The sequence below is a fragment of the Malaclemys terrapin genome, chromosome 8 (genome assembly GCF_027887155.1).
Source record: "Malaclemys terrapin pileata isolate rMalTer1 chromosome 8, rMalTer1.hap1, whole genome shotgun sequence".
Classification (NCBI taxonomy): domain Eukaryota; kingdom Metazoa; phylum Chordata; order Testudines; family Emydidae; genus Malaclemys; species Malaclemys terrapin.
In genome coordinates, this window is record NC_071512.1 from 85,559,586 (window position 1) to 85,586,847 (window position 27,262).

The following is a 27,262-nucleotide window of genomic DNA, read 5'->3' on the forward strand; positions in this document are numbered from 1 at the left end:
CTCCTGGCTTTATATTGACTTTTGCATGTCCGCTTCAGATGGAAAATACATACATTTGTGATTATTTTCACAGTATTATATAAATTCATGCAAGAAACATTGAAATGTAGGGCTGGAAGGGACCTGGAGAGGTCATCTAGGTCTGAACCCTACTACAGGAGGTGACAAGGACAAGTATACCTAGACCGTTGCTGACAGGTGTTGGTTTAACCTGTTCTTAACCTTCTAGTAATGGAGATTCCATACCCTCCCTTGATGATTTACTCCAGAACTTAATTATCCTTCTAGTTAGAATTTTTTTTCCTATCACTCTTACAGCAGATTAAGCTTGTCCATACTTCAGTGACAAGGAGAACAGCTACTCACTGTCTTTTCTCAAAACTAAACATACCCATTTTTTAAATCTTTCCTCCTCATGTTTTTTTAAACCTTGTTGCTCTCCTCTTGAATAAGCATGATGCCCAAAACTGGGGACACTGTTCCATGTGAGGCCTCACCAGTGCTGAGAAGAGTGGGAAAAGCTGTCTTACATACAAACACTCCAGTTAAAACACCTCAGAATATTTGCCTTTTTCGAAACTGCATCACGTTGTTGACTTGTACTGCTAAAAAGGATATGGGGGGCTACAGTGGATCAGAAATTGAATACAACTGTCTAGCCCAGTAATTTACCACTTTGTATTTTTATTTCCACATATAGTACTTTGCACCTGGCTTTTTATAAGTGCACTCTCCGCTCCATTATCCAAGTCATTAATGAAAATATTGACTAGTATCAGACCCAAGCCATACCCCCTGCTGGCTCCCAGCAGATATGTTCATCTAATTTGACAGCAAACCATTGATTATGCTCAGAGATAGTTATCTTTCAACCAGTTGTGTATCCATTTTATAGTAATTTCATTTAGTCCACATTTCCCTAGTTTGGTTATGAGAATGTCATGGGGGACTGTCAAAAGCCTTATTGAAATTAAAATGTCACATTTACTGCTTCTCCCTTTATCCACTGGGCCAGAAACCCTGTAAGAGAAGGAAGTAGGTTGGTTTGGCATGATGTGTTCTTGACAAATCTGTGTTGGGTATTACTTATCACCCTCTTATCCTGTAGGTGCTTACAAACCGATTGTTTAATAATTTTGTGAAGAAACACTACCTACATGAAATGAAGCCAGATGTATTTGACAATTTATCTTCTAATTGTAATATTCAGAAGACTGTCACGCAACTGATCAGCAAAATAATTCTGTCAGGATATATCTAATTGTAATTGTTCATTGAGAACCAGAAAAAAGCTTCAAAAATATGCAGCTAATACAAACACAAATGGAACCAACAACCAGAATATATAACTTAAAATAAAACCTCAAACAATCATTGTTTTATTTTCTCTCAAAGGATTGCATAAGAATTCATTTGGGTACAGCCTCTAGCTTATTGTATTATGTTGAGGAATACAAATGCTGAACCTCAGGAAAAGTTGAAGTATGTGTACTTTGTATTTTAAAAAAAAGTCCTATGAAAGTCGGACAGACTAATCTGAACAAAAATCCATTTTAAGATGTTTTGAGACACTGACATGTACATCCATTTGTCTTTGTGGATTTCCCATAAGAGAATTAATGCTTAGTTGTCTTTTCACTACAAAACCAAACATACACTAAGATGCAGTAACAAAAAATGCAACCAGCTGAGGATGAAAGTGGAGAAAGTAGCTGTTATGCAAACCCCAATATATCCCCAGATGTACTTTCTACTAATTTTGTTTTTATATGCCAAATGCTATTTTAACATGGGTAACTGGTAAAGTAGTGGGGGAAAACACAACCTTCAAATGCAAGTCTTGGTAGTCTAATAGTTATCAAAACTTTAGTGATGAATTCACACTATTAGTGATTATAGGCTAATTACACACCCCATTACTACGTTGAATATAAGTATTAAAGCTGATTGAAAGGAAAATGTTTTATTAAACAAAAAGCTTAAACCATTACATAACCTTTTATTGTTTAAAAATAGTACATTATTTTATTCCAGAAACATTCTCTTTTGCCTGTTAAGTCTGAGACAAAATAAAGCACCTACAAACTTAGTGTTCATGCAGAATGTATTTCTACCTATTGAACTTCCAGATTATGTATTTAACTGTTATACTACAGAATAATTGGTCTTCAAAGGTAGGAACACAAATACAATTCATTTTTTTCTATAGTTGGGCTTTTTCATACCAGTCCTTGTTTTAGTGTAATGTGCCTTTGATACCAAATTTCACATTGTAACAGAACTTGAACACTCATGCAGTACAAAGGATCTCCCTATCTGATATAGGAATGACACTTTCTAGTTCCTTTTATTGGCCCCACCACAGAAAAAGAGATGGATGCAGTAAGAAAGTTGAGGGGAGGTTTCCAGCAAAAGTAGAGCATTAGTAGTCGTCAGCTAGAAAAGAAAAGGAGAGTCAAGAAAAATGGAATAGACTTTGTAACAGGAAAGGTGTGTAAAGTAATTAGGCTCTCAAACAAAACAAGAGAAAACATTAACTCTTACTTTCAATGGTGAGAATACAGGTGCTAGCTGCTGTGCCTCTGCTGTTGACCGCTTTACACATATATTCTCCTTCATCTTCTGGGAAAGTTTCTGGTAAGTAAAGGCAGTAAGTTTCTCCTCTTTCAATGTACTGATAGTCCTCAGAGTCCTGCAACATTTCCCCTTCAAACCACCATGTGACTTCAGGTTTTGGCTCTCCCGTAATTTTAACAGTAAATCTTACTGGCTCGCTGTCTACAACTGATACATTCTTTAAGGGTTTTTTGAACCATGGAGCTCCTGACCGAGCTTGGTTCTCTTCATCTTCATAAGTAGAACCATTTATAATACTTCCCTCTTCCTCCTCCTCCTCTTCCCTTTTCTGTGTTAAAAATACATTGATTTAGAGAATTTCAAACACCATTATAACATGAACAGTTTGCAATGCCTCGTAAATCTTTGGCCATATGAAAGTTAGAAAAAATTAAAATATTAGGGAAAGGAGATGGCAACTCTCCCAACGCAAGCATACTGGATAATAACAGATTATGCATCAATACCACAATCTGGATACTGAACAAGAAAGGCATAATGGGAAAGTTGGGGAAGACGGAGCTTAATGTGGTGGGGTGCTGAGGTAGAATAATATAAGAATGTATGTTGCTTCCTTCTTATTTGAGAACTAGCCAAATGTTTAAAGGAAAACACGTCCACTTTCTCTACAGCATTATGTATGTATTAGAGGTGTTAAACTATTAAAAAAAATTAATTGCCGTTAGTCAGTTTTAATTGCACTGTTAAATAACAGAATACCAATTTAAATTATAAATATTTTTGGATGTTTTTCTACGTTGTATTGATTTCAATTACAACACAATACAAAGTAGACAGTGCTCACTTTATATTTATTACAAATACTTAGACTGTAAAAAAAAAAATCAAGTTAAAGCATGAAGAGGCTTGAAAGTTTAGCACAGTGGTTCTCAGACTTTTGTACTGATGACCCCTTTGACACAGCAAGCCTCTTGAGTGTGACCCCCTCTTATACATTAAAAATACTTTTTAAATATTTAACACCATTATAAATGCTGGAGGCAAAGCAAGGTTTGGGGTGGAGGCTGACAGCTTGCGACCCCCCCCATGTAATAACCTTGTTGACCCCCTGAGGGGTTCTGACCCCCAGTTTGAGAACCCCTGGTTTAGCATTTCTGGCACAAATACCTTGCAGCGCTGGCTACAACAGTGCCATACCGAATGCCTGTTCTCACATTCAAGTGACGTAAATAAGTAGTGGGCAACATTATCTCCAGTAAATGTAAACAAACTTGTTTGTCTTAGCGATTGGCTGAACAAGTAGGACTGAGTGCAGCTATGTATTAAAAAAAATTCTGTATTTGTAAGTTGCACTTCCATGATAGAGATTGCACTACAGTACTTGTAGGAGGTTAATTGAAAAATACTATTTTCTTTTTTACTGTGCAAATATTTGTATTGTGTTGTAATTGAAATAAATATATTTGAAAATGTAGAAAAACATCCAAAATATTTATAATGTAAATTGGTATCCTATTATTTAACAGTGCAATTAAAACAGACTAACCGTGCTTAATTTTTTTATCAAGTTAATTTGTTTTGAGTTAACTGCAATTAATTCCTTCAAACAGGAATTATCAGTAAATTCCAAAAGCAATTTTACTGGATATTTCATTTCAACTGTTTTTTTGCAGTATCAAGACTATTGTGATTCTAGTAATGTTGCTACTAACTGGAAACAAACCAGCTCTTAAAACATGCATTTCATTAATATTAAATTAATAGAAAATTCTTAGCTCTTGAACATTTCTGGAGAGGGCATTTTTAATCCTCCATACCTTCTGTAGTGCAGCATCAATTTCCTTCTGTTCAAACTGCATACGTAGTAATTTTTGTTCCTCAATTCTTCTTTGTTCCTCTTCTTCCCTTGCCTTTGCCATTTGCTCAAATCTAGCCTTCATGTTTACTTTATGAGTAAATGGAGCCTCAGATTTCTTGGCAGGCTTCACATCTACTTCATCATCCTTTTCAGATTAAAGAATAACAAAAATTCAGTAAAGTAATAAAGTTTAGCACTTTATTGGTACAGTCTTGTCAGTATTATGATTAAAAGTAAACAGTAAAAAGGCTAGCTTAGTTGAAGGGTTCATATTATGCTTGTTTCTGGGGGTAGCATGACCCAGCCAGAATGCTGTAGCAGTTAAAACCCCATAAGCACAGCAGCATCTGAAGGCTGGTCTAGACTGGGATTTAGGGGTGAGATATTCACAAGGTAGCTTTACCATTATGAATCTTTAGTTGAAGCAATAATGCTTTAAAACATGCTAAATTAATTAAAAACCCAGGATCCCTACTATAAACACACTTAAATGCTAGGTTGTCTTCACTGCAAAAAAATTTTTAAAAAGTCTTTACGGTGCGATACCTATCCTGAGTTAATTATTTTACTGGAAACTTCTAGTGGACATAGGGCACTAGTTCTTACCTGTATACAATCCTACAAACATCTGGGATTTACCTCAACTAGCTATGTCAAACAACAAACTACCTCTGCCTTATCTCCACAGGATTTCACCTTGAGAACTATTTCTAGATAGTAGCTGGGTGGGTGGGTATTCCTACAAGTGTCAGTTTCAAGATACCTTGTACAGTACATAGCACAAGGTTATATGGGGCACTATGCCCCATATAAATATTTAATCATTACTCTAGCTTTTGTGTGGGTAAGTCAAATTTTCTGGAAGGGAGCCCTAGAAAGAAGATGACAAACTAGGAGAAGAACATTGTAGCTACCCTCCTCCCAAAAAGCTTTGCATAAATGAGCTAAGTGATAACATCATAACCCAGTTGCTCTGCTGTTTCCCTCAATAATCAGTGCGTTGTTCAGGATTGTGGTATACTAGTAAAATCCTATACATCAGCCTGCTATCCTGCCTCTACATATCGATCTGTGGTGCACTACAATTTCTTTGAGCCGCGTAAGAAAAAAAATAGATAAAATAGAAAAACGGGTTACAACAACTCTTTAAGCACTTGTCATTTCTTGGTGGGGGGGGGGCACTTTTGCTGGGTGTGGCCCTTCTTTCTGGGTGGAGCCTCTCCAAACCCTTCTTGACTATTCCCAAGCTCCCTGTGCTTCTTTTGACCATCTAACTTTTTCTATTTAAAAAATAAAAGCCCACCCTGCTTGTTTTAGAAAACTGGTGGGGATTTTCTTTTTCCTCTTAAGAGATTTGTTACAGCAGTCCCTTCCCCAAAATGGGGGGAAAAATCTCCCTTCTGCAAGAAGCCTTTAAGGAAAAGAGAAGCAAAAATAGGTTAAACTGTACTGTACCACTAACACAAAGAACACAACTGTCCCTTCACTACTTAGGTGCCATGGTTCAGTGTTTCCTTTTTCTAAACCTCTCCCTTCACACTGAAAACTTGTTAGCTCTTATTTTTTTAACCTGTAGCCTTCCCAGAAGTCACTTTGAACACTGCCAATTCATTCCTAGCCTCCTCTCCAATATGACTTTCCCCTGCTGCCACCTCTTCCCAAACAGGAAGCAGTCGGGAACTGATGAGGAAGACAGGACATGATAGTAAAGAGGATTTCCGGGATGTGCAGGGGGAGGACTACTATAAAAAAAAAAAAAAAAAAACGTCTGCCAGGTGTCAGCGCCTCTTAACTTTGGGGATTGTTTTTTCTTATTTACCTGGAAATTGGCTTGTTTAGCAAGGGTTAAAAAGAAAAGACAGAAGGGAAAGGAAAATAAAACGAGAAGGGAGAAGGCAAAATAGAATGTGGTGAGAAGGAAAACAATCTAGAATAATTTCTTGAGATTTATTTAAAAAGACATTTTAATTTTAATAGTATCAAACTGTAATATGGAGTTTTAAAGCCAATCTGTCCAAAGCCAGTCTGCTGAGGTATTTTTATGCCATAACTTTGCAGCACTTCCAGAACTGCACAGCTTGGGGCCTAGTTCCAGTACCCATTATGTTGAATGAATTGGGGTCAATTATTTAATCAAGGTAAGTATGGGGGGCATAAAGGCACTCAAAGGAATTTGGGGTGTGTGAAAAAGGCCGTACTGGAGATTGGGTTGAGGGGATGAAGGTGAAACTCAGACCTGACTTCACTACATTCTCAAGCAACATTTCACAGTAGCTGCTAAGGGGGTGAGGGGAAGAGAAGGGACCCTCCAGAAAGCTTTGGGGCCATGCTCTTCTTTGCCCCTCCTATCTCCTTACTGCTCCTCAGAGGGGATGGGACTGTATATCAGGGAGAGCGCTCAGGTGCCCAAGTTTGTTTTTCCTAGCAGAGAAAGAGTTCAGGAAGTTGGGCCACTACCTTATTCACAGAAGGGGAAGGGAGAATAGGATGAGGAGCAGATCCTGGATTGTTGGAAGTGTCAAGCTGGAAACAGCTAATTCCTCCTCCTCCTTCCCCCTTGTGAAAAAGTAGCTGCCTAGCCTTCCTATAACCTCCCCTCAAGGAAAAGATTGCTCCTGGGCAACAAGGCTCCCTCTCTTTACTCCTCAAATGGGAACCTGGAGAAACCCAGGCAGGGCCCCACTCCTTGAACCCATAAGTCCCTGAGCAGGGACCTCCTCCCAAGCCATAACATTAAAAACCTGATTTAATAAAAACAATAAGGAAACATCTTAAGCAGGTTTTATAGAGAGAAGTGATTAAAATCTGTCACAATGTTTAAACACATGGATGTTTCACACATCAGCCATTTGCCAGACAAATGTCAGGTTTGCAGATTGAGAAGTATAAGTGGATGGTGAGAGATGGTGTGGGGCCAAGAGCAAATGCATACTAAAACCTTTGCAAATATAGAGAAAATAGGTTGGTGGGAAGATCGAGGCTGCTGGTTCCCTAAGGTTTGGCCAGGAGGGACCTCCTCAGATGCCCATAACGGAGTAGGGGGGATTACTATGGAGATGGAAGGAACTCTGCTGGAAGGGCAGCAACAATTGTTGACACTGAAAATAACTTGCCTCATGAAATTTCTCTGTTTCCCTCTCTTTTATTTCCTGGTCCACTGCTCTTCTTCTAGCTCGCTCCTCTTCAATTTTTTTCTGTATTTCTTCTTCAGACAATTTTCCAATTTTTTCAAACTTGCTTTTTAAGTTCTTTGCCTGAATAGAACCACTTCTTTTTAACTTTATTAGTTCTTCATATTCCCTACTTAATTCAAAGGTTTCAGCCTCTTCCTCCTCCTGTTAAGAGATTACAACATAACAAAACCAGTATAAGTGTGCCTGATTTTGAAAACTGTTTTTGTGCAAAAACTAGCTACATTTCCCTAAATCTAATGAAACCAAGGTATCAGAAGATGGTGGTAGATCTAGTTCCCCAGTGCAGAGACCTTCATTTTTCATTTCTTTTAAAGTGCCAGGCATACAAGACTGGTACACATTATAGGAGAAAAAAAAAAAAGTAAAAATACTCCAATTATATTTGCTTCTAAACCAATGTTATTAGTTTGAAAAGGCTCTTGCCTCTTCATACAGTCCCCTCAAGTTACTGTTCTGTGAAGTCAGTCCATGTGGAGGGTGCTTTATTGATACAGCATTGCATAAGCACTAGATAGTCCTGGAGACAGAGTCTTCTGTTACAAAACAGCAGTGGCACTGCAAGATGCTTCATACTACACTGCTAGTGTACTTCACTCTTCTAAGAGCAAAAGCATAATTCAGTCTCTATGTCTTGTGTTTCTGGTGAGACTGGCATCTAGTATTTTTTTTGGAATAGACCCTTGCCCACTGGGAATGACAGACCACCAACTTATTTCACTCAGGTCAATGAACTGTCACCATGGGTAACAACTAGAGCTGTCAAGCGATTAAAAAAATTAATCACGATTAATCAAGCAATTAAAAAAAGTAATCAATTAATTGCACTGTTAATAGAATACTTTTTATTTAAATTTGGATGGTTTCTACATTTTCAAATAATTTCAATTACAACACAGAATACAAAGTGTACAGTGCTCACTTTATATTTTTCATTACAAGTATTTGCACTGTAAAAAAATAAAAGAAATAGTATTTTTCAATTCAGCTAATACAAGTACTGAAATGCACTCTCTTGATCATGGAAGTTGAACTTACAAATATAGAATTATGTACAAAAAAACTGCATTCAGAAATAAAACAATGTAAAATTTTCAAGTCTACAAGTCCACTCGATCCTACGTGTTCAGCCAATCGCTCAGACAAACAAATTTGTTTACATTTGCAGGAGATAATGCTGCCCACTTCTTGTTTACAATGTCACCTGAAAGTGAGAACAGGGGTTCTGATGGCAGTGTTATAGCCAGCATCACAAGATATTTAGGTGCTAGATGCGCTAAAGATTCATACGTCCATGCTTCAACCACCATTCCAGGGGACTTGTGTCCATGCTGATGACAGGTTCTGTTCGACGACAATCCAAAGCAGTACTGAGCGATGCATGTTCATTTTCATCATCTGAGTCGGATGTCACCAGCAGAAGGCTGATTTTCTTTTTTGGTGGTTTGGGTTCTGTAGTTTCCGCATTGGAATCTTGCTCTTTTAAGACTTCTGAAAGCATACTCCACACCTCGTCCCTCTCGGGTTTTGGAAGGTACTTCAGATTCTTAAACTTTGGGTTGAGTGCGGCAGCTATCTTTACAAATCTCACATTGGTACCTTCTTTGTGTTTTGTCAAATCTGCAGTGAAATCGTTCTTAAAATGAACATATGCTGGGTCATCATCGGAGACTGCTATAACATGAAATATATGGCAGAATGTGGGTAAAACAAGAGCAAGGGACATACAATTCTCCCCCAAACAGTTCAGTCACAAATGTAATTAACTCACTGTATTTTTTTAAATGAACATCATCAGCATGAAAGCATGTCCTCTGGAATAGTGGCTGAAGCATGAAGGGGCATACAAATGTTTAGCATATCTGGCACATAAATATCTTGCAATGCCAGCTACAACAGTGCCATGCAAATACCTGATCTCACTTTCAGGTGACAAGAAGTAGGACTAAAGTGGACTTGTAGGCTCTGAAGTTTTACATTGTTTTGTTTTTGAGTGCAGTTACGTAACAAAAAAAAAAAATCTACATTTGTAAGTTGCATTTTCACGACAGAGATTGCACTACAGTACTTGTATGAGGTGAATTGAAAATACTATTTCTTATAATTTTTACAGTGTAAATATTATAAAAATATACACTTTGATTTCAATTACAACACAGAATACAATATATATGAAAATGTAGAAAAACATCCAAAATGTTTAATAAATTTCAATTGGTATTCTACTGTTTAACAGTGCAATTAAAACTGCAATTAATCATGATGAATTTTTAAAATCGTGATTAACTCAAAAAAAGTAATCGCGTGAGTTAAATGTGATTAAATGACAATCCTAGTAACAACTTTTAATAATTAGTGACCTTGTAACTGGTGACCACCTAGACAGAGTAAGACTCCTATGTATCATGCTGCCCAATACCCTATGCTATTCTTCACCAACAGTCTAATTTATTCTTAGCAGGATCAATGCTGACCGAATGGAATATGCCATAACAAAACCTACTCTCCAAAAATAAAAAAGCTGCTTTTGAAAAAGAAAAAATTTAAGTAATGCTTTAACTATTTCTTAGAAAATCATGATAGCACAGTGCAGGTAAGTTGCACTACATGTATTTAAACTGCATACAACTTAATAGTAAAAGGCAAACTGTGGATATTCTTACTGCTTTAAAAATGTTGGAAGGATATTTTAAATAGAAAAAAACCATAAGCAACAACATAACAATTTTGGATTGGAACTAAATCATTGCCCTCACTTTACGTTTTTTCTAGTTACCTCTTCTCTCTCATTTCAGTGTTGATAGTACACTCTAATTAGTTTAAGATGCAATCCCGAACATGTTTGGAAATCTCAAATCCTAAAGCCCTTATTACTCACCTTGGATCCTCCAGGCATGAGCTGCCTATTCCTTGTTTGCTAACTTTGGAAGGTTTTGACAGTATTTTCAACTCAAATTATTGCTCTCCCCAAGCATTCAAAAATCATTTGATTAATTTTATAATTGAGATTTCAAAAAATAATTTGTGGGTTATTTTAATTTACCTTCTAGTTTCTTAGCATTTGCAATTTATTCTCTGCAAGCACAAGGCCTAGAAACTTCTTAAATTAAAACAGATTTTTTATGTAATCGCATCACTCAAGGATCTGGAGCTTTAAGAAAAAACACCAAATAGGGCAAAGTTCATCAGGGCAAAATCATAAGCTGAACACTAGAAAGAGGAAATCATGATCTTTTTGTACATTAGCTATAGGAGGATTATAGATCTGATTCTCCAAGTATTGCTATAAGAAGTTACAAAACAGCTTTTCAGCAGAGGATATAGCGAAACCTGCAGAAGTTACTGTGAAAGTAGACCGCTTTACAAGTCTAAAAGGTGCTGGAGTTCTCAGTTGGGGAGGGCAAAGTGTATTAATCTGTATTCAAAGCAATTAAAAAGGGAACAAAAGTTTTCAAATGGAAAACAATTTTTTTTTTTAAAGTGTTAGATTTGTTTTCCTTTTTCCATTCCCTTCTTTCTAGGCAACACTTATATATATAAAAAAAGTACCAACGAGACTATACCTAAAATCTTCAAATTTTAGAATTTTAAGCAATGATCCATTCATTATTTGCTATCAGGGAGGTAATCCTGTATGACATTTCATTCAATTATTTTTGAGAATACAAACCTCTCCCATTTCTTGTCTGAGCTGCTCAAATTCTTGCTTCTCCATTTCCAACTTTTGCCTGCGCTCTTCTTCTGTGCGTCTCTTTTCTTCTTCCATTTTTTGTCTCAGTAACTCCTCAAAATTAATTTCCAGTTTACCTGGTGTAAGAGATTCTTGAGAAACTGTTTTAAACATCTCTGGGGTCTCATCGTCCAGTACCTATTGAAAATAATGATCTGTTGCCACTTTTGATACAATTTGTGTACTTGTGCTAAATTTAGAATACACAATTTGAGGATGTGATAATTGGACCTTTTGCTACCTCTAATTCACATTGAAATAAGATGACACATGCTTTAATGTCGAAGACTAGACAACATTGATTCATTTGCGTTTTGCATTAGTATGCTATCTTTCCCACTTACTTTTAATCAATGTAACACAGAAGTAAAATTTTGAGCTTATTGAAGCAAAACAAGTGTATCCTAAGCTTTAAAATAAAGCTTTTTTTCACTAAAATAATATAATATGGGGTGTAGGAGAGATTCCATCTGAGCAAAGGAATGGGAGCCAGGAAAGCTTCAGTTCTAACTGGTCAGGCAAATTGCTTAACATCTAATTCATTTTCCCAGTTGTTAAAATAGGGTGAATAAATCATACATAATTATCACAGTACGGTGAAGATCATGTAAAGTTACATTCTTAGATAAACAATGCTATATAAACCATATTTATTCTCCATTTCTAAGCAAATTTTGTGTATTTGTATTCAGTTTTCTTTAATCTATGTTAACATACCGGCATGTACACAAACAACATACAAAGAATGAAGAACATGTTCTTAAACAACAGTTTGTGGGGTTTTTTGCATATAAACTGAATTATACTTTTACTTTAAATCCAGTGCTTTCCACATTTTCAGAACACTTCTGTGTACAGCCAGAAGTTGGGAAGGGTGACAGGGACTGGATCACTTGATGATTACCTGTTCTGTTCATTCCCTCTGGGGCACCTGGCATTGGCTACTGTCGGAAGACCAGATACTGGGCTAGACAGACCTTTGGTCTGACCCAGTATGGCAGTTTGTGTGTTATGTTCTTAAATATTCCCTCTGATACTTTCAGGCATGCAGCAAAGTTTTTTTTTTAAGGAGGGAGTGAGATGAGGTGGACAGAGTTTTATGGGCAGTCCTTTGCTTATTTTTTGTGTTTAATTTGAGATAGGCACCTATTCTGTGATCTGAGTAACTAAAGTTTACACTTCAGAAATCTGAAAGAATAATAAAACATTTAATTCAGTTTCATAAGCTGTTTTGAGGTGTGACACAATTTAGACAATTTTATAAAGATGGTCGTACACTATGGTAGGGTGTCCTATGTAACCTTGAACAGTGCAGGTGGTCTTTTATAATTCTCCTCTTCATCCTCTATTTTCTTTTCTCCGTTCCCCTCTTGCTCCTTTCCTCACCCCTTCCAAATTTCTTAGTGACATGCATAGGGGAAAAAAATTACCTTAAAGCTTTTTTTATGTTAGGATGGCATGAAAGGTTAAGGTTTCTGTCCAAAAAGAAAATTTGCTTGATATTTTGACACTAGAAATTAAAATTGTGTCTATCTTGGAAGACTTGTGATTAGAGAATTAGTGGGATTAGAGCTGACATCGAAAGAGACAAAGCTCAACACTTGTGTGGCTTTTAACACTACTTGCTTCCAAAGCCTAATGGACACCAGTGTAAGGTTGTGTGACTTTGTTAAAGATTCCAATACCTTTCTTTCCTTAAGGTGTGTAAGCTCACAAATAATGTCTTAGACCCAGCTCCACCAAAATCAAAAGTTTAAAAGCAAGCAGAAACATAAATCTTTGTTTTATAAAACAAACCTTTCAGCCTCATCATAAACTAAAAAATGGATCCGTGCATTTTTTGCTTATTTTGTTAGGTCATCTTTCTAGCCATGCCTGTTTTCATATGGTACTTTTAACTGTTTTCTCTTGTTGCAATACTTTTTCCCTACTTCCTCATTTTACCCCCGACCCTTTCAGGACTTTTTTTGCCCCTCCCCTATCTGCTATTGCTGGCTGTTAGACATCCTTCGATACTGCCCTATGAGCAGCTCAGCTGCTCCTCTCACTCTCAGCTCTTCAATTCTCTTGCATAGGGCAAGCTTATGTCAGTTGAGATGAATTGCATGAGCACAAGGTGGAGGCAAAGACCAAGCCATAAACAAACAATCTCAAAAAGTATCTATCAGTTCACTTAATAATTAATATAAAACATTACTGTATGGCACATCTACAGGTTGAAAGAAGGTAACCACATCTAAACCAGAGCAGAAAGGTGGGAGCCTTTTGCTGGCAATGCATTAGTTCATCTCTTCACAACTTCAGAAAGACTTGGGGAAGCTAAGTGAACAGAAGCTGCAAGGATGAGAAATCAATCAATGGACTGTGCATGTGTAGAAGTGAGAAGCGTGCTAACTGCAGCTCTGAAGAAGAACCCTGATTGCCAATTTAATGGAGATGCATAGACCCATGAGAAGACAATGGGCCAACTGTATCCCTAGTAAAAGCCACATGAAAAGTGGAATTGCACTAGGTATGACTTTACCCCAATGTGTTTAGCTTACCAGCTGTCCTGTTTGTATGGCTACATGAGCCCATGCCATCCTTGCCTCTTCTGTAAATACAGAACTGGGGAATATTTATATTCTGTAATCTCCATACTATGCAGTATGGTGGAGGTAAATTTCACTGGGCCTGTAATGTGACTGATATGTGAGGGAGAATGTGTTTTGATATCTCTGTATAGAGCATCCCTCTACTAGTCTAATGTAATTGAAAGAAAATGATAGTGATCAAAGATGAATATTCCAGGCTGAAGGTGACTAACTTGATGATGACAAAAGCTTTAAAATACGCCCCCCCCTCTTTTTTTTTTTTACACTAAAATAATGCTTCAGTAATATAAGGTGAAGGAGAAATTCCATCTGAGCAAAGGAATGGGAGCCAGCTGCTAGGGAAGAATGTGGAACAAGATCTGCAGGAGAACGTATGAAACATATTAGGAAAAGACAGATTAACCTATCAAGACCTACATTTTAGTTTCTGTTTCTCCTAAAGAGTTGATGACTACACAAATATATAAAAACACTATAAGAAGTCAATTTCCCTCCTGCCCTGCTGCTTTAGATTTTTTTAATGTCATCTCCTCTTCCTGGAGAATCTTGAATTCAGGCCAGGAAGATGAGAGGAAAAAACTTTCAAACTCTCTGGTAAGATAATTTTTAGGAACTTTGACTTTATGTATTCTGTTAATTTAGGATCCTAAACATCTTACATGTCTTTGCTTATTGCTATGCAGACATGTCATCTATGTTATATCTTATGGAATTAACTTAATTTACTAAAGGTGAGGAGGTTTTGTTATTTTGTAATTGTTCATACTCATAATGAAAAAAAATCCTTAAGGTACATCTAGTTTCCAAGGTAATTTTAAACTATCAGAAAAATATTTGGGGGAGAGGGGCTACGAGAGAGGGAGATAGCAATTTTCAGATCCTTCCTCCTACTGCCAAACATGTAGTATTGATACTACTGTAATAGTGACACCTGCTTGCCCCAGGGGAAGGAAGTTTTGATGACCTCATTGCTATTGCTGGAGCTAGTAAAAGAGCAGGAAGTGTAGGTGGACACCATGTTTTCTTTGCAAAAGCAACACGCTCTGTTCTAGCTTTTATTACAATAGAGAAGAAATTTTACAAAGCAGTGGCTGCAACCGCCCTTTTCACCACCTCCTGACTTCTTAAAAATCATGACAGCATTTTGTAGCCCTATTCATAGTTCATCTATTGTATCTGCTGGTTTAACTTCTCATTTTTGTCCCTTCCTAGAGCTGTGGACAGATTACAGGTCCTGTCTACACTACTGCTGAAGCAGTAGTACCACATACAGTTTCTAAACTAGGATTTTCGTAACATTTCCTCTGGTTGTCTTATGATGATGTAGGGCCCTGGTCTATCACACAGTTTTCATCCCTGTTTATGCTAGGAGAAGTGTTAATACTACAATTGCTAACAAAACATTGTTCTTGCCAAAGCTGTTAATGCTAATGGGCATGGCCTAATTCACTGAGATGTTGCTTTGAATTTTGAATGAAACAATTTGCATTGTTTGTGTCCAACAAGTGTTTCTCATTAAGCCTGTATCTGAGAACATGAAATTCCCATGCTGGACCAGACCAGTGTTGCATCTCTTCCAGTATCTTGTTCCCCACAATGGCCCAACAGCAACTGCTTCAGAAGAAGGTGTAAGATGCTCCACATGAAGCATATTATAGAATATGCTGCTCACATAGAACTTTGTTTCTAATCTCAGTCAGAGGTTGCTTATGTCAAGAAGTACGAAAGCTTATATCCCTTCTGAAGCTCGGGGTTACAATTTTTGTAATCGTTTACAATAACTCTCTGGATATTTTTATTTGCATAAAAGTCCAATATTATCTAGTTTAAAAAAAAAACAAACCACACAATTTTGCAGTGACTTAATTGGAACTAAGCCTCCTGTACTGCCCTCCACGGAGGGGCAGCATGAACAAAATTTCCTGGGTAAAAACTAAATACGCTTGACATTTGAGTGTTATTCTACATTAGAGTAATTTCTTAAAATATATATATATCATGGGGATCTATGATTGTTCAATATTATCCAAATCAAGTTGGCTCATTTTTCTCCCCCCTTTTTAAATTAGACTAACTTGCAGCATCACAATCTCAACCTATTTTGTTTTTTGTGTTGGTTCCTGGCTTGTGAATCATCATACTAAAAAGATTATGCAAGCCAAGTTCTGTCCCGAGTTGTTCGTAAAGGTGCCATAGATATAAATGAGGGCAGAACTTGGTTAATTTTCCTAGTTAAAGAGAGACATTGGTGGATTTCAAGGGAGCATATTTGTTATCATGTTGGTGGATCGTGACTGGTGTGTGGTCTTGAAGATGGCAGCATGTAGGAGAGAAATTCCCCAGGAAAAGAAATAATTTTTCATTATGTTGATTCTTTGGTTTTCTTTTAAGTTTTCAAATACAGTGTAATACTGGTTACAAGCATTAACTTTTGATGTAATTTTAAATGATTAGGAATGTTTCCTAGGGCAAGCTACTAACTTGAGTTTAACTACCCAGCTGGTACATTCAGTGGCGGATTAATAATTTTGCCGCCCCTAGGCCAGGAAATAATTGCCGCCCTGGCCCTGCCCCAATTCCGCCCTTTTCCCACCCCCATTCCAACCCCCTCCCCAAAGTCCCCGCCCCAACTCTGCCCCCTCCCTTCCCCTATTGGATCCCTTCCCCAAATCCCCACCCCCGGCCCCGCCTCTTCCCCCAGCGCACGGCATTCCCCCTCCTCCCCCCTCCCTCCCTTCCCCACGAAACAGTTTCGCGGCGCAAGCGCTGGGAGGGAAGAGAAACAGGACGCGGCGGTGTGCTTGCAGAGGAGGAGGAGGTGAGCTGGAGCAGGGGGGCGGGGCACGGAGGGTAGCTTCCGCCCCTGCAAATTTGCCAGCCTAGGCAATAATACAGCGCTGGATCCATTCTCTGATAACTTGTTGGGTTAATGAAGCAGCTGAAATGTATCCTACTGAATTGGCAGATATGATCTAATGCCATATCCAGAAGTACACCCTATTGGCAGAATTCAGATCTGAAAAATCTCTTAAATGCTAAGCAAAATATCTTACCATACTCTTCCTTGCTTCAGCAAATGCCCTTTTCTCCTCTTCTATGCGTCTTCTGGCTTCTTCTTCTGCTTTCCTCTTTTCTTCCTCTCTCCTCTGTCTTTCCAACTCCTCAAAGCTGAGTTTGAGTTTACCAGGACGGAATTCTTTAATAGAATTTTCATTTTCATTATCTTCTTCCTCTTCGTTTGCCTTTTAAAAAAAAAAAATTAAAAATGTTTTTACTCTTTTTGGGCCAGTGAGAAGAAAGAAAAGCTCCCTCTAAGAAATGTAAAAACTGCAGTCTATCTCAACGCCCACACACCGAATACTTTAAAGTTTTAGATACTTAGGCACCATCTGGATAACTTTTCAAATTCTCTCTGAGGAATAGTTTAACGCTACACGCTTATAAATCAAGAACAATATTACACAAGCAGGGGGTGAACTAAATAGCCAAAGTCATCTTTGATGTATACTCTTAAGGGCTGGATCATTTTGACACACCTAAACAGGCCTCAAAGGGGGTAACAATCCTCAAAATCTCTCTGAATCTTGAATTATGCTGTTAATTTCACATATCTGGAAAGGAACCTAATAGACCTTTCATTTGTAGTAGAAAATGTATGTAAATGCATTGGACTGTAGTCTCTTTATTTGCATGTGAAGTGCTTTCCCTCAGTCCTGATTTGTTACAAAATAATATAGTAGCGGATTGTAAATTTTTATAAATAAACTACTACAATATATTAGCATTTTATTTTTGACCCAAGTTGACAATGGTGCTTCTGTTCCTCCTTCAGAAAATGAAACATCACTGACGAATGGAAATGAGGTGCTTCGATATCTTCACTGTTGCCCTTCTCCATTAGACACGGTCTGCAAGGAGAAGGCTGGGACTTGCAAACTCCAACTAAGAATGAAAGCAAGCAACTAAGAATGAATATTCCTTCAACTGCTGTATGTCTATGGCGAGAATGAATCCATGAGCTATGGTGGCATCGCTGTTGGAGTTTTCTGCACATTCTAAGCATCATGGCATTGAGCTATTGCTCACAGAGTTGAGAAAATTATATGATACCAGCTTTTCAGAATGATTAAATTACTGAATATCTATGGAAAGGGGAAAAATGGAAGGAAATAATTGCATTATTCCCTTTAGAAAACTCTGCAAAGGTACAACCAATAAAGGCAAGTGATTGGGAGAAAATGGTAATTTATAACCAACTAAAGTTGGGTGTGTAGAAGGGGAAACACAATAAGAGCTTTAAAAAAATAATTTGCAAATATCACTTTTATACTAAAACTATGTATTTCAGAATGTGGGTGAAGAGGTGGAAAAAAGTATTGTTTAGGATGAGCACTGTGGCTTTCTAAACGAAGAATACAGTATAGAGCGCTCTGGTGTTCAGGGTTGCTAGTAAGAGGAAAGGTTAAGCACCTGGAAAACAGAACTGGACCTAAGCTACAGAATTTGGATTCAAGATCAGATATGGATTTTGACCCCATCCTCACGCTCAAAAGTTCGGATGCATTCTGATGCTGGGCTCCAACAATTTGGTTTTGGAAACTTTCAGGGTTTCAATTTTTGAGCATCTGTGTTTCCACAATTTTGTGCTGAATTAGGATCTTTAAAAAATGTTACTATAAAAACACCACATCAAGTGCAAGATGATTACAATCTGCCCAGGAACAGTCTAGTAGAATCAAACTGTTTTTAGTTATCAAAAGTGTGTGGTTTATTAAATTCCTAGAAATAAAATCTTGCATGGTGCCCTGAAATAAAAACCCCATTCACAAGTGCAAATACTGGTGCATACCTTCTATGTGGGAGAACAATGGCATAAATAGTCATCTGAGTGCACAGAAGTAAAATCTATGTTTAAATATAGAATTTTCTAAAGGTGGTCTCATTTTGTTGCAAATTATTAAGAAAATGTAGCTAAACTATCCAATGTACCTGATGCGAATACTCTAACTAAACAATTGTTATTGCTATAGACCAGAGTACCTAATTTATACAGAGGTCTACTGAATCTTAGATAAACCTAGCTTACAAAAATCTTTAGGGCAAAGGCTACATTATGGAGACGTATCGGGCGGGAGTTGAGGGGAGAGAGAACAGGATTGTGTTTTTTTTTTCTATTCCTGACAATATATTAGGCTAAATCTCTCCAAGGCTTAATCTAGAGTGTAGTATTTAAACCCCCTATAAAGAAAAGGAGTGATCCAACCTTATCCTCCTCCTCTTTCTCCTACTCCAGAGAGAAATCCTCAGTGATGAATATAAACATGGTAGATAAACAAAAGAGATGAATAAGAAATAGCTCCAGACAGTTGCCATGGAATGCTTTCATGTGTGAAAATATTGGTTATTTCAATGCTCAAAGTATCACTGAAGTTAGACAAAACATAGATAACTCCGAGTTTGTTAAATAATGTTTAGCCATGTGACTGAAAATCACTAGAAGGATGCTTATACCCACGAATGTGGTAAATTCATCTGGAGTAGTTTAAGTTCAATCAATATTTAATTAATTTAAAACTAAGAACTGGAGTCAATTTAAGAACAGACTAAAATCTGTTCATACTTTTATACAATTGCTTCAGTAAAAGATTAAAACTGACACATGGAACTGGAGTATCCTATGATGCAGCTACATTTTGTAAGAATGAATATGACTGATGGCATGCTTTTAAGAAAAGGAAGCTTCACTCATGCCAGTGGCTTGTTTAAATGACTATGCCGAGATTCAAATGAATCACTATCTAGAACAGTGATTTTCAAAGTTCGGGTCGCGACCCAGTACTGGGTCACAGAATGCAAGGCACTGGGTCGCTTTGCTCAGCACCCAGGAACCCTGGCAGCCGGCCAGTAAAAACTAGTAGTCCCTACCTGTTCTGACACCGCACTGCGCCCCAGAAGTGGCCAGCAGGTCCGGCTCGTAGGCAGGGGGCCATGGAGGTTCTGTGCGCTGCCCTCGCACCGAGCACTGGCTCTGTACTCCCATTGGCCAGTTCCCAGCCAATGGGAGCTGGGGGGGAAGGTGCCTGTGGGCAAGAGCCACACAGAGCTGCTTGTGTGCCTCCACCTAGGAGCCGGACCTTCTGGACGCTTCCGGGGCACAACACAGTTCGCAGTGCCAGGATAGGCGGGAAGCCTGCCTCTGCACCCCGGCTGCGCTGCTGACCAGGAGCCACAGGATGTAAGCCCGCACCTCTGCACCAGCCCTGAACCCCTCCCACACCCTGAATCCCTCATTCCTGGCTCCACTCCACAGCCCTCATCCCCGCATCCCAACCCTCTGCCCCAGCCCTGAGCCCCCTCCCACACCCCATCCGTTTGGTCACGGGCATCAACAACTTCCTTCAACCGGGTCACCAGAAAAGAAGTTTGAAAGCTACTGATCTAGAACAGTATCTAGGGCAGAAAGAATTTTTGAAACTGATAATGCTGTCAGGTCTCAATCTCAACTGTTAAAAACTGAGAATCATCATGAGGTTAACAGTTTGAAACAATTCAGATGTAAAAAAAACCCCCTCAGATACATGAAGGAATGTAGTGTATTTTCTACACAAATAAGCATCGATAACTAGAAATGAATAATGCATCTATTTACCATTTGTTGTCTAGCTTCTTCAAAGGCACGTTTTTCCTCTTCCAAACGTTGTCTTGCCTCCTCCTCTGCCTGCCTTCTTTGATTTTCTTGTCTTTGTCTTTCCAGTTCTTCAAATGTTAATTTCAGTTTCCCAGGAGAAAGAGGTTCATTTGTTTCACTGCTTCCATCTTCATCCTAGATAACAAAAATGAAAGTTAAATACAGTTTAAATATCAAACCTGTTTCCCAAGTATTTCTCATGATTTGTTTACCATGACAAATGAAAGACACTTGGCTTCCTTGAGGGATTGTTTTTGTTCCTCATATCTTATCCTCTTTTCTTCTTCTTGCTTTCTTTTTTCTTGTTGTTCTCTCTCATTTCCTGGGTCTTCAAATTTTATTTTAATCTTTCCAGGTGTTTTGTTAGGTTTGACAGGCACTACTGTCACCAGCAGCGAATCATCACCTTCCTGTTGTTAATAATAAATTTGTTTCCATAAATATTGACTTTTTGGAGTAGTCTTTCCACATGCAGCTGCCACTGTTACCTGTGCTTCTCAAAACTGCCAACATAGTTATACTGAGACCAAAAGTAAGGACCAGAGCAAAACTCATTTTCCAGTGCTTCTGACAGCCATTAGTTTTCTTCTGACAACAGAAGAGCATCAAGAGAATTTTATTTTGAATTGAAATGCGACTGGTAGCAAGCGTTCGTAGAACTCGTACAGTATCTTCATTGACAGTTGAACTTATCTACAGTATTCATGGCTGATTGGAAAAAAGCTGCTGAAATTTTGCAGATATAATTGTAAATGCACCTAAGTTTTAAGGTGCTATACTCCATTTGGAAATAAGCTAATAAGGAATTTGCTTCCACACTCTCTTCCTCCAGAAACTGTGGTTTAAAAAATAGCATGTGAAGTAACTGCCAGTCCCTTCAGTCTTACTTGGGCAGAAGTCTGGGATCTATTATATCTATTTGCATGTTCAATCTCCATGATATCTAGGACTGAGTCCTTAGTAATTTTTTTAAGTGACAAGTTGTGCAGCATTTCAAAATGTCTGATTAGAGCAACACTGACAACTCAAACATTTACAGACTTCTTTTGTATATAAAATCTATTGCTGTCTCAAGTGGATTTGAGCTACTGTCCAATACAAATTCATGTACAAAAATATCTTCTATGATGTGGATTTACACAAAATATCACCGTTAAAGAGAGACTGTCTAGTAAGTTAGACCCAAAATTTAGATTTTATTTAAAAAAAAAAAAAAAAAAAAAAGAAAGAAAACTTCAGTAGAAGTGTGATTACACTTCGTTTTGACAACTTAGTGGAAAATGGGTTTTTGGTGTATAGCTTTTTTAAAAATTAAACATCCGCTTACAATGCTGGAACCTCATAGAAAACAACATTGTGCTAGCATATGTAAACCAGTGTGTTAAACTGACCAAACAAACCAGTTTAGCTACACTTTCCAAGCTGAAGTGCAATACGGAAATCAAAACATTGTTAGTGATTATAAACACTCTCTCTTTTAAACGAATCTAAAAATCTTGACTGTACTGTAACATTAAAAAAAAGCTTGACACTTTCCGTGTTTAATTTCAAGATTAAAAAAGGCAAAGAGCTTTTAAGGTTAGATTTTCAAAGCCACTAGTGCATTTAGAGGCCCATGTCCTGTGAGCATCAGAATCCTTTACATGGCTTTGAAAATGTAAGCCTGAGTTATTTTTTTTATTCTGACTTTAATGGTTGGTAAGTCATTCACCTTTAAACTTGTTTTAAAGCTAGAATAAATTGGCCTCGTAGATGGATAGCCACAAAATATATTGCCAAGACATTTTCTCAGGCTTTTTTAGCCTTGTTACAGAATTTCAGTGAAAAATTAAGTGTATTGTTTATTTACCCAACCCCTATTAAACTAATAAAGCAGTGAATAAAAAATTAGGTGAATGTTTCTTTGAGAGAAAAAAAAAAAGTCCAATTACCTCTGATGCTGATTCAGTTCCTGTATTGTTTATGTCATCAATCTATTAAATGAGAATTTCACATAATTATGTTACTTTTGTTCTTTGCCTTAGATTTTCAAATATAAAATGGAAAATTAACTCAGTGATTGCTTATATGTTGCATTTAAGTTTATGTATCTTCGGGGTGGGAGGGAATAGAGCAGGGGTCAGCAACCTTTCAGAAGTGGTATGCCGAGTCTTCATTTATTCACTCTAATTTAAGGTTTTGCGTGTCAGTAATACATTTTAAAGTTTTTAGAAGGTCTCTTTCTATAAATCTATACTATATAACTAAACTATTGTTGTATGTAAAGTAAATAAGGTTTTTCAAATGTTTAAGAAGTTTCATTTAAAATTAAATTAAAATGCAGAGCCTCCCAGACCAGTGGCCAGGACCTGGGCAGTGTGAGTGCTACTGAATATCAGCTCGCGTGCCGCCTTTGGCACGTGTGCCATAGGTTGCCTACCCCTGGAATAGAGGGATACCATTCTGAATACTTTTTGATAGCTATATGAGTTTAGCCTGACATTAAATTTTAATGCCTAGGTTGTATGTCATGTTTTAACCTACAACAGTATTAATGTTGGAACAGTTCTTGAGGCTTACTAGATAAAGGCTTACTTTACTAGCTATGTAATCCTGGAAACAGAATTGAAACCCTGGGTATAGCATAATAATCTTATTTAGCGTCTTAGTGATAAACTAGTAAATACAGTGTAGATAAAGATTTGTTTCCACATGCATTCCATAATTGTGCAAGAGAAGCTAAAGAAAATCTGTCATCTAATTTCATATCAAAGTGACCTTATCCTTCCCTTGAGACTGAGCCTAGGGAGAAAGCCCCCTTTCCCTATATTCATATTCTTGACATTAGCTTCTATATATTTTTACTGTCTGAAATTAGTATAACTTCCTTCCAGGGTACAAATTTACATACTGTACTCCTACCTTTCAAAGTAAATAAACTCTAGAACAGGTACTGAAAGAGATTATGAGCTAAACTTTCAGCAGAATGCTCACAATTTAGTAATGTTACTCCCAGTAGGACACGAGCAGCTAAATCTTTGTTGGACATTTATGCTTAATAAGAGTTCTCTTTCCTCTTCTGTGTGGAGGAAAAAGATTTAGTGCTAATATTTTTGGTTAAGCAAACCATTTATTTGTTCATGGTCCTGGACTATGACATTTAGACTCTTACTTGCACAGGTAATTGCTTCCGTGAAAGAACTAAAGAATGAGGGGACACACTCCAATTCGGAGTTCAAAAAGATAAAATTAGGCTTGTAGGCAGTGGCAAGAATTGAAGCTACTCATTTATATATCTAACAGAAGTGATCTGTACAGTGACAAAAGAATAAAATACTGATTGAAACATAACTTAAGTAGTCTTTAGTTGACAATTTGTCTACAACTGTGCTTCTTACAAACACCTATTTTTAGTAATAAACTTGAGTATAAATCAGCATCTGTCTAAAATGTGTGTATGTAACAACAAATGTTTTAAAATTTACTTAGTCAACTTAACCTTGAATCACTTCTAATCATATGATACCAAAATCTGTGTTTGGTTCATTCCCTCTCCCACTTTCTGTTCATCTTTTTCATCAGTGCTTGGTTTCAGATATAACTCAAGCTCAGTGTTCGACAACAGTGATAACCCTCCACCCATCCTAAAAACTCCTCCACCACACTCATTATCTCCCCCTAGACTACAGTCCATTCACCTACTTTCAAGAAACTAAGACCAAATCCTCCTGCTGAAGTCTTAGCATTTTTTTTTGTATGATTTTTTCCTATTTGATATGTACTTAATATTCAGAACAAGATAAATATACCTCCTGGGCTTTTTTTGCCAGTTCTCTCTGAATTTTCTTTTTCTCAATCATATCTTGTTCAATTCTGCGCTTTCTTTCCTCCTCCATTCTTTTTCTTTCTTCTTCTTGTCTCTGCTTCTCCATTTCTGCAAACTTGCCTTTAACAGTTCCTATGAATGTGCAATACAAAACTCAATAATTTGATTTAATCTTCAACTGTCAAATTACATGGACTTTTAAACTGTCTCTCTTACCTGTCAGCTTTGGAACATATGCTTTTTCTATTTTAGAAGACTTTGTTTCTTCTTCTTCATCAGAAGCAAGCAGTTCTTTCATCTAGTTTATTAAAAAGAGAAGTTAGAATTGAACTGTCTTTAAGCATTAGAAGACAAAATTTCAATATTATCATATAAAGGGTTCAAAAACAGTTTATCTACTAGATGTTGAGTCCACTTATTTGAATTACAATGAAAAGTTCCAAAAATATTTTTAATTCTTATGATCAAGTGAATATTAAAAAAAATATTTGCAAAGAAAATAACCTCCTGCTTTCTCCTGTTCCATTCTCTCTCTCTAACATACTGTTCTTTTCTTCTTTGCTTTTCATCTCTAGATCTCCTTTGATTTCTTTCTTCCCTTGCTTTCTGCATAGCTTCAAATTTATCCTTTACATCACCCTTGTGAAGTTTGGGCACATAGGATTTTTGGACAGGTTTAGATGAAGAAAGCAGAATCTTTGTGAAGATAAAGAAGAAGTAAAGATAAGGAAAAGAAAGTTGAAACAGATGGAGAGAAATTGTATGATAGATTGGCTTAGACAGAATGAGATTTATTAAAACAAAATACATATGTGATCATGATTTTTGTGCCACTGGCTACTGTCTGCCAAGCATCTTAGCTATACTTTACCATTTTTTAAAGTAATGAAGGAATAAACTGAGTTTTGTTGAACTTTAGCTGTATGAATCCCACTGATTTTAATGGAGGGCTATGTAGTTAAACCCTGAATTTTGAGAATGTACTTTTATAACATATATGAAATTTTAAAAAGATATATACATCTCTATATTGTTGCATTATACTCACACTGAAAACAGAAATATATACTTGATTCTGCCTCTAAAAGCAAGACTGGGATTTAGATTTGTACAATCAGGTATGTACAAAGACATGGGTATTGGCATCACCGTGTCTAATATATCTTTGGTTTCTCATGTAACAGATGTTTTACAGCATACACTGTTGAATCTTTACACATGGTGGCATTTTAAAAGAAATATAATTCTTCCATTTAAAAACTTAAACACATCATCAAAAACTAATTCCTTATATATTGGAGTTGACCCAGCAATCCAGTGGCTACACATGACAGCTGGGGAGCCAAGCTCCCTGGGCCAACAGAGATCTATTGTATATATGGCTGAAGAATTTTTCATGGGTGTTTCTATGCTAACACTTTCCTCATCTGTATGCTTCTGCTGCTCCAGTTAGTACATTATACCCACATCTTACAAGTATTTGAGTGTTCTGTCTCCTTTTACACTTTAGTGCCAACAGAGTATGGTTGAATCAGCTGAAAAACTGACTGAAAACATTGTTTCATATTTTATATGCTTCCTATTTGAGTACATCACACACTGTTAGTTGTACTTGTTTTAACTCCCATCACTAAGTTATCTAGCTAAGATGCTAAAACAGATCTTTTGAGTAACTTAATCCCAACATTTTCTAAAGATATTAAAATATTTTAATCTTCATCTTGAATCATGAATGGTGTAGGAAAGTGAATAAGGAAGTGTTATATACTCCTTTACATAACACATGAACCAAGGATCATCCAATTAATAGGCATCAGGTTTAAAAAAAGCATAAGGAAGTACTTCTTCACACAACGCAGCATCAACCTTTAGAACTCATTGCCATTGGATGTTGTGAAGGCCAGAAATATAACTGGGTTCAAAAAAGAATTGGATAAGTTCATGGAGGATAGGTCCATCAATGGTTATTAGCCAAGATAGTCAGGGATGCAACCCCATGCTCCAGGTGTCCCTAAAGCTTTGACTGTTAGAACCTGGGACAAGATGACAGGAGATGGATCACTCAATAAATCCCCCTGTTCTGTTCACTCCCTCTGAAGCATATGACAGCAGCCACTGTCGGAACACCGGATACTGGGATAGATGGAGCATTGGCCATTCTGGGTCAGACCATTCTTATGTTCTCTTCCTCTTTCCCCTTTTTTTTTCCTGTCCTCTGAATTTTCAACAACGTTTCCTATTTTGTGATTCTCACTTCAGACATCCACTTCCAGCCTTTCAACAAAAGCTAATAATTCATTCATTCTAGTTTTTCTATAATAGCAAGAACCCCTTTAACATATTCCAGCAAATATAATAACCTTACATCCCTTAATCAAACTGTTCTTTTCAAGGGCTTCTCTGTTGCCTTAAGATACAGGGTACATTCCCATTCTTTTCCTAGAACTTATGCTCTTACCCATTTGCTGCTTAGCAATCAGAAATAAAGCATCAATCTTGTCTTTTGTCAGCATCACTTGTAAGTTACTACAGAACTTTGATTATTTTAAACTTGATACATACCTCAGTCTTCTGTACAATGTCATTCATGGTTTGTTGTTCTGTGACCCGTTTGATATCTGCGTTTCTATTTTTACCTGTAAGAAATTGCTGCAGATTTATTACCAGCTTAGGAAGACTCACTCTTTAGTTGAAATTTTTACTATCTTTGTAGAAAAAAAGTTAGTCCACATTTAAGCTTGGTGCACCACAACTTAATTTGGTCCTCCTGCGTGAAGATATATGAACGTGTACTGAGCATGCAATGGTATTGAAATGCA

The 27,262-nt window shown here is 37.2% G+C and overlaps 1 protein-coding gene across 8 annotated transcripts; it reads right to left on the bottom strand.

Moving 5' to 3' along the window:
* Positions 1–1,947: 1,947 nt before the first annotated feature.
* On the bottom strand, positions 1,948–27,047 carry NEXN (nexilin F-actin binding protein). Of its 8 annotated transcripts, none has more exons than XM_054036643.1 (13): positions 27,006–27,047; positions 24,948–25,139; positions 24,660–24,741; positions 24,427–24,575; positions 22,570–22,611; positions 20,851–21,048; positions 20,600–20,773; positions 17,004–17,192; positions 11,297–11,494; positions 7,549–7,770; positions 4,395–4,580; positions 2,545–2,634; positions 1,948–2,436 (listed from the first exon to the last, which is right to left on the bottom strand). In XM_054036643.1, the coding sequence occupies exons 1-13, from the start codon at positions 27,030–27,032 to the stop codon at positions 2,338–2,340; spliced, it is 1,848 nt and encodes a 615-aa protein (XP_053892618.1). In that variant the 5' UTR covers positions 27,033–27,047; the 3' UTR covers positions 1,948–2,337. The 8 variants fall into 8 exon arrangements, with proteins under 8 accessions (XP_053892618.1, XP_053892615.1, XP_053892617.1 ...); XM_054036640.1 differs by having other exon boundaries at positions 2,545–2,905; XM_054036642.1 differs by lacking the exon at positions 22,570–22,611 and having other exon boundaries at positions 2,545–2,905.
* Positions 27,048–27,262: the final 215 nt, after the last annotated feature.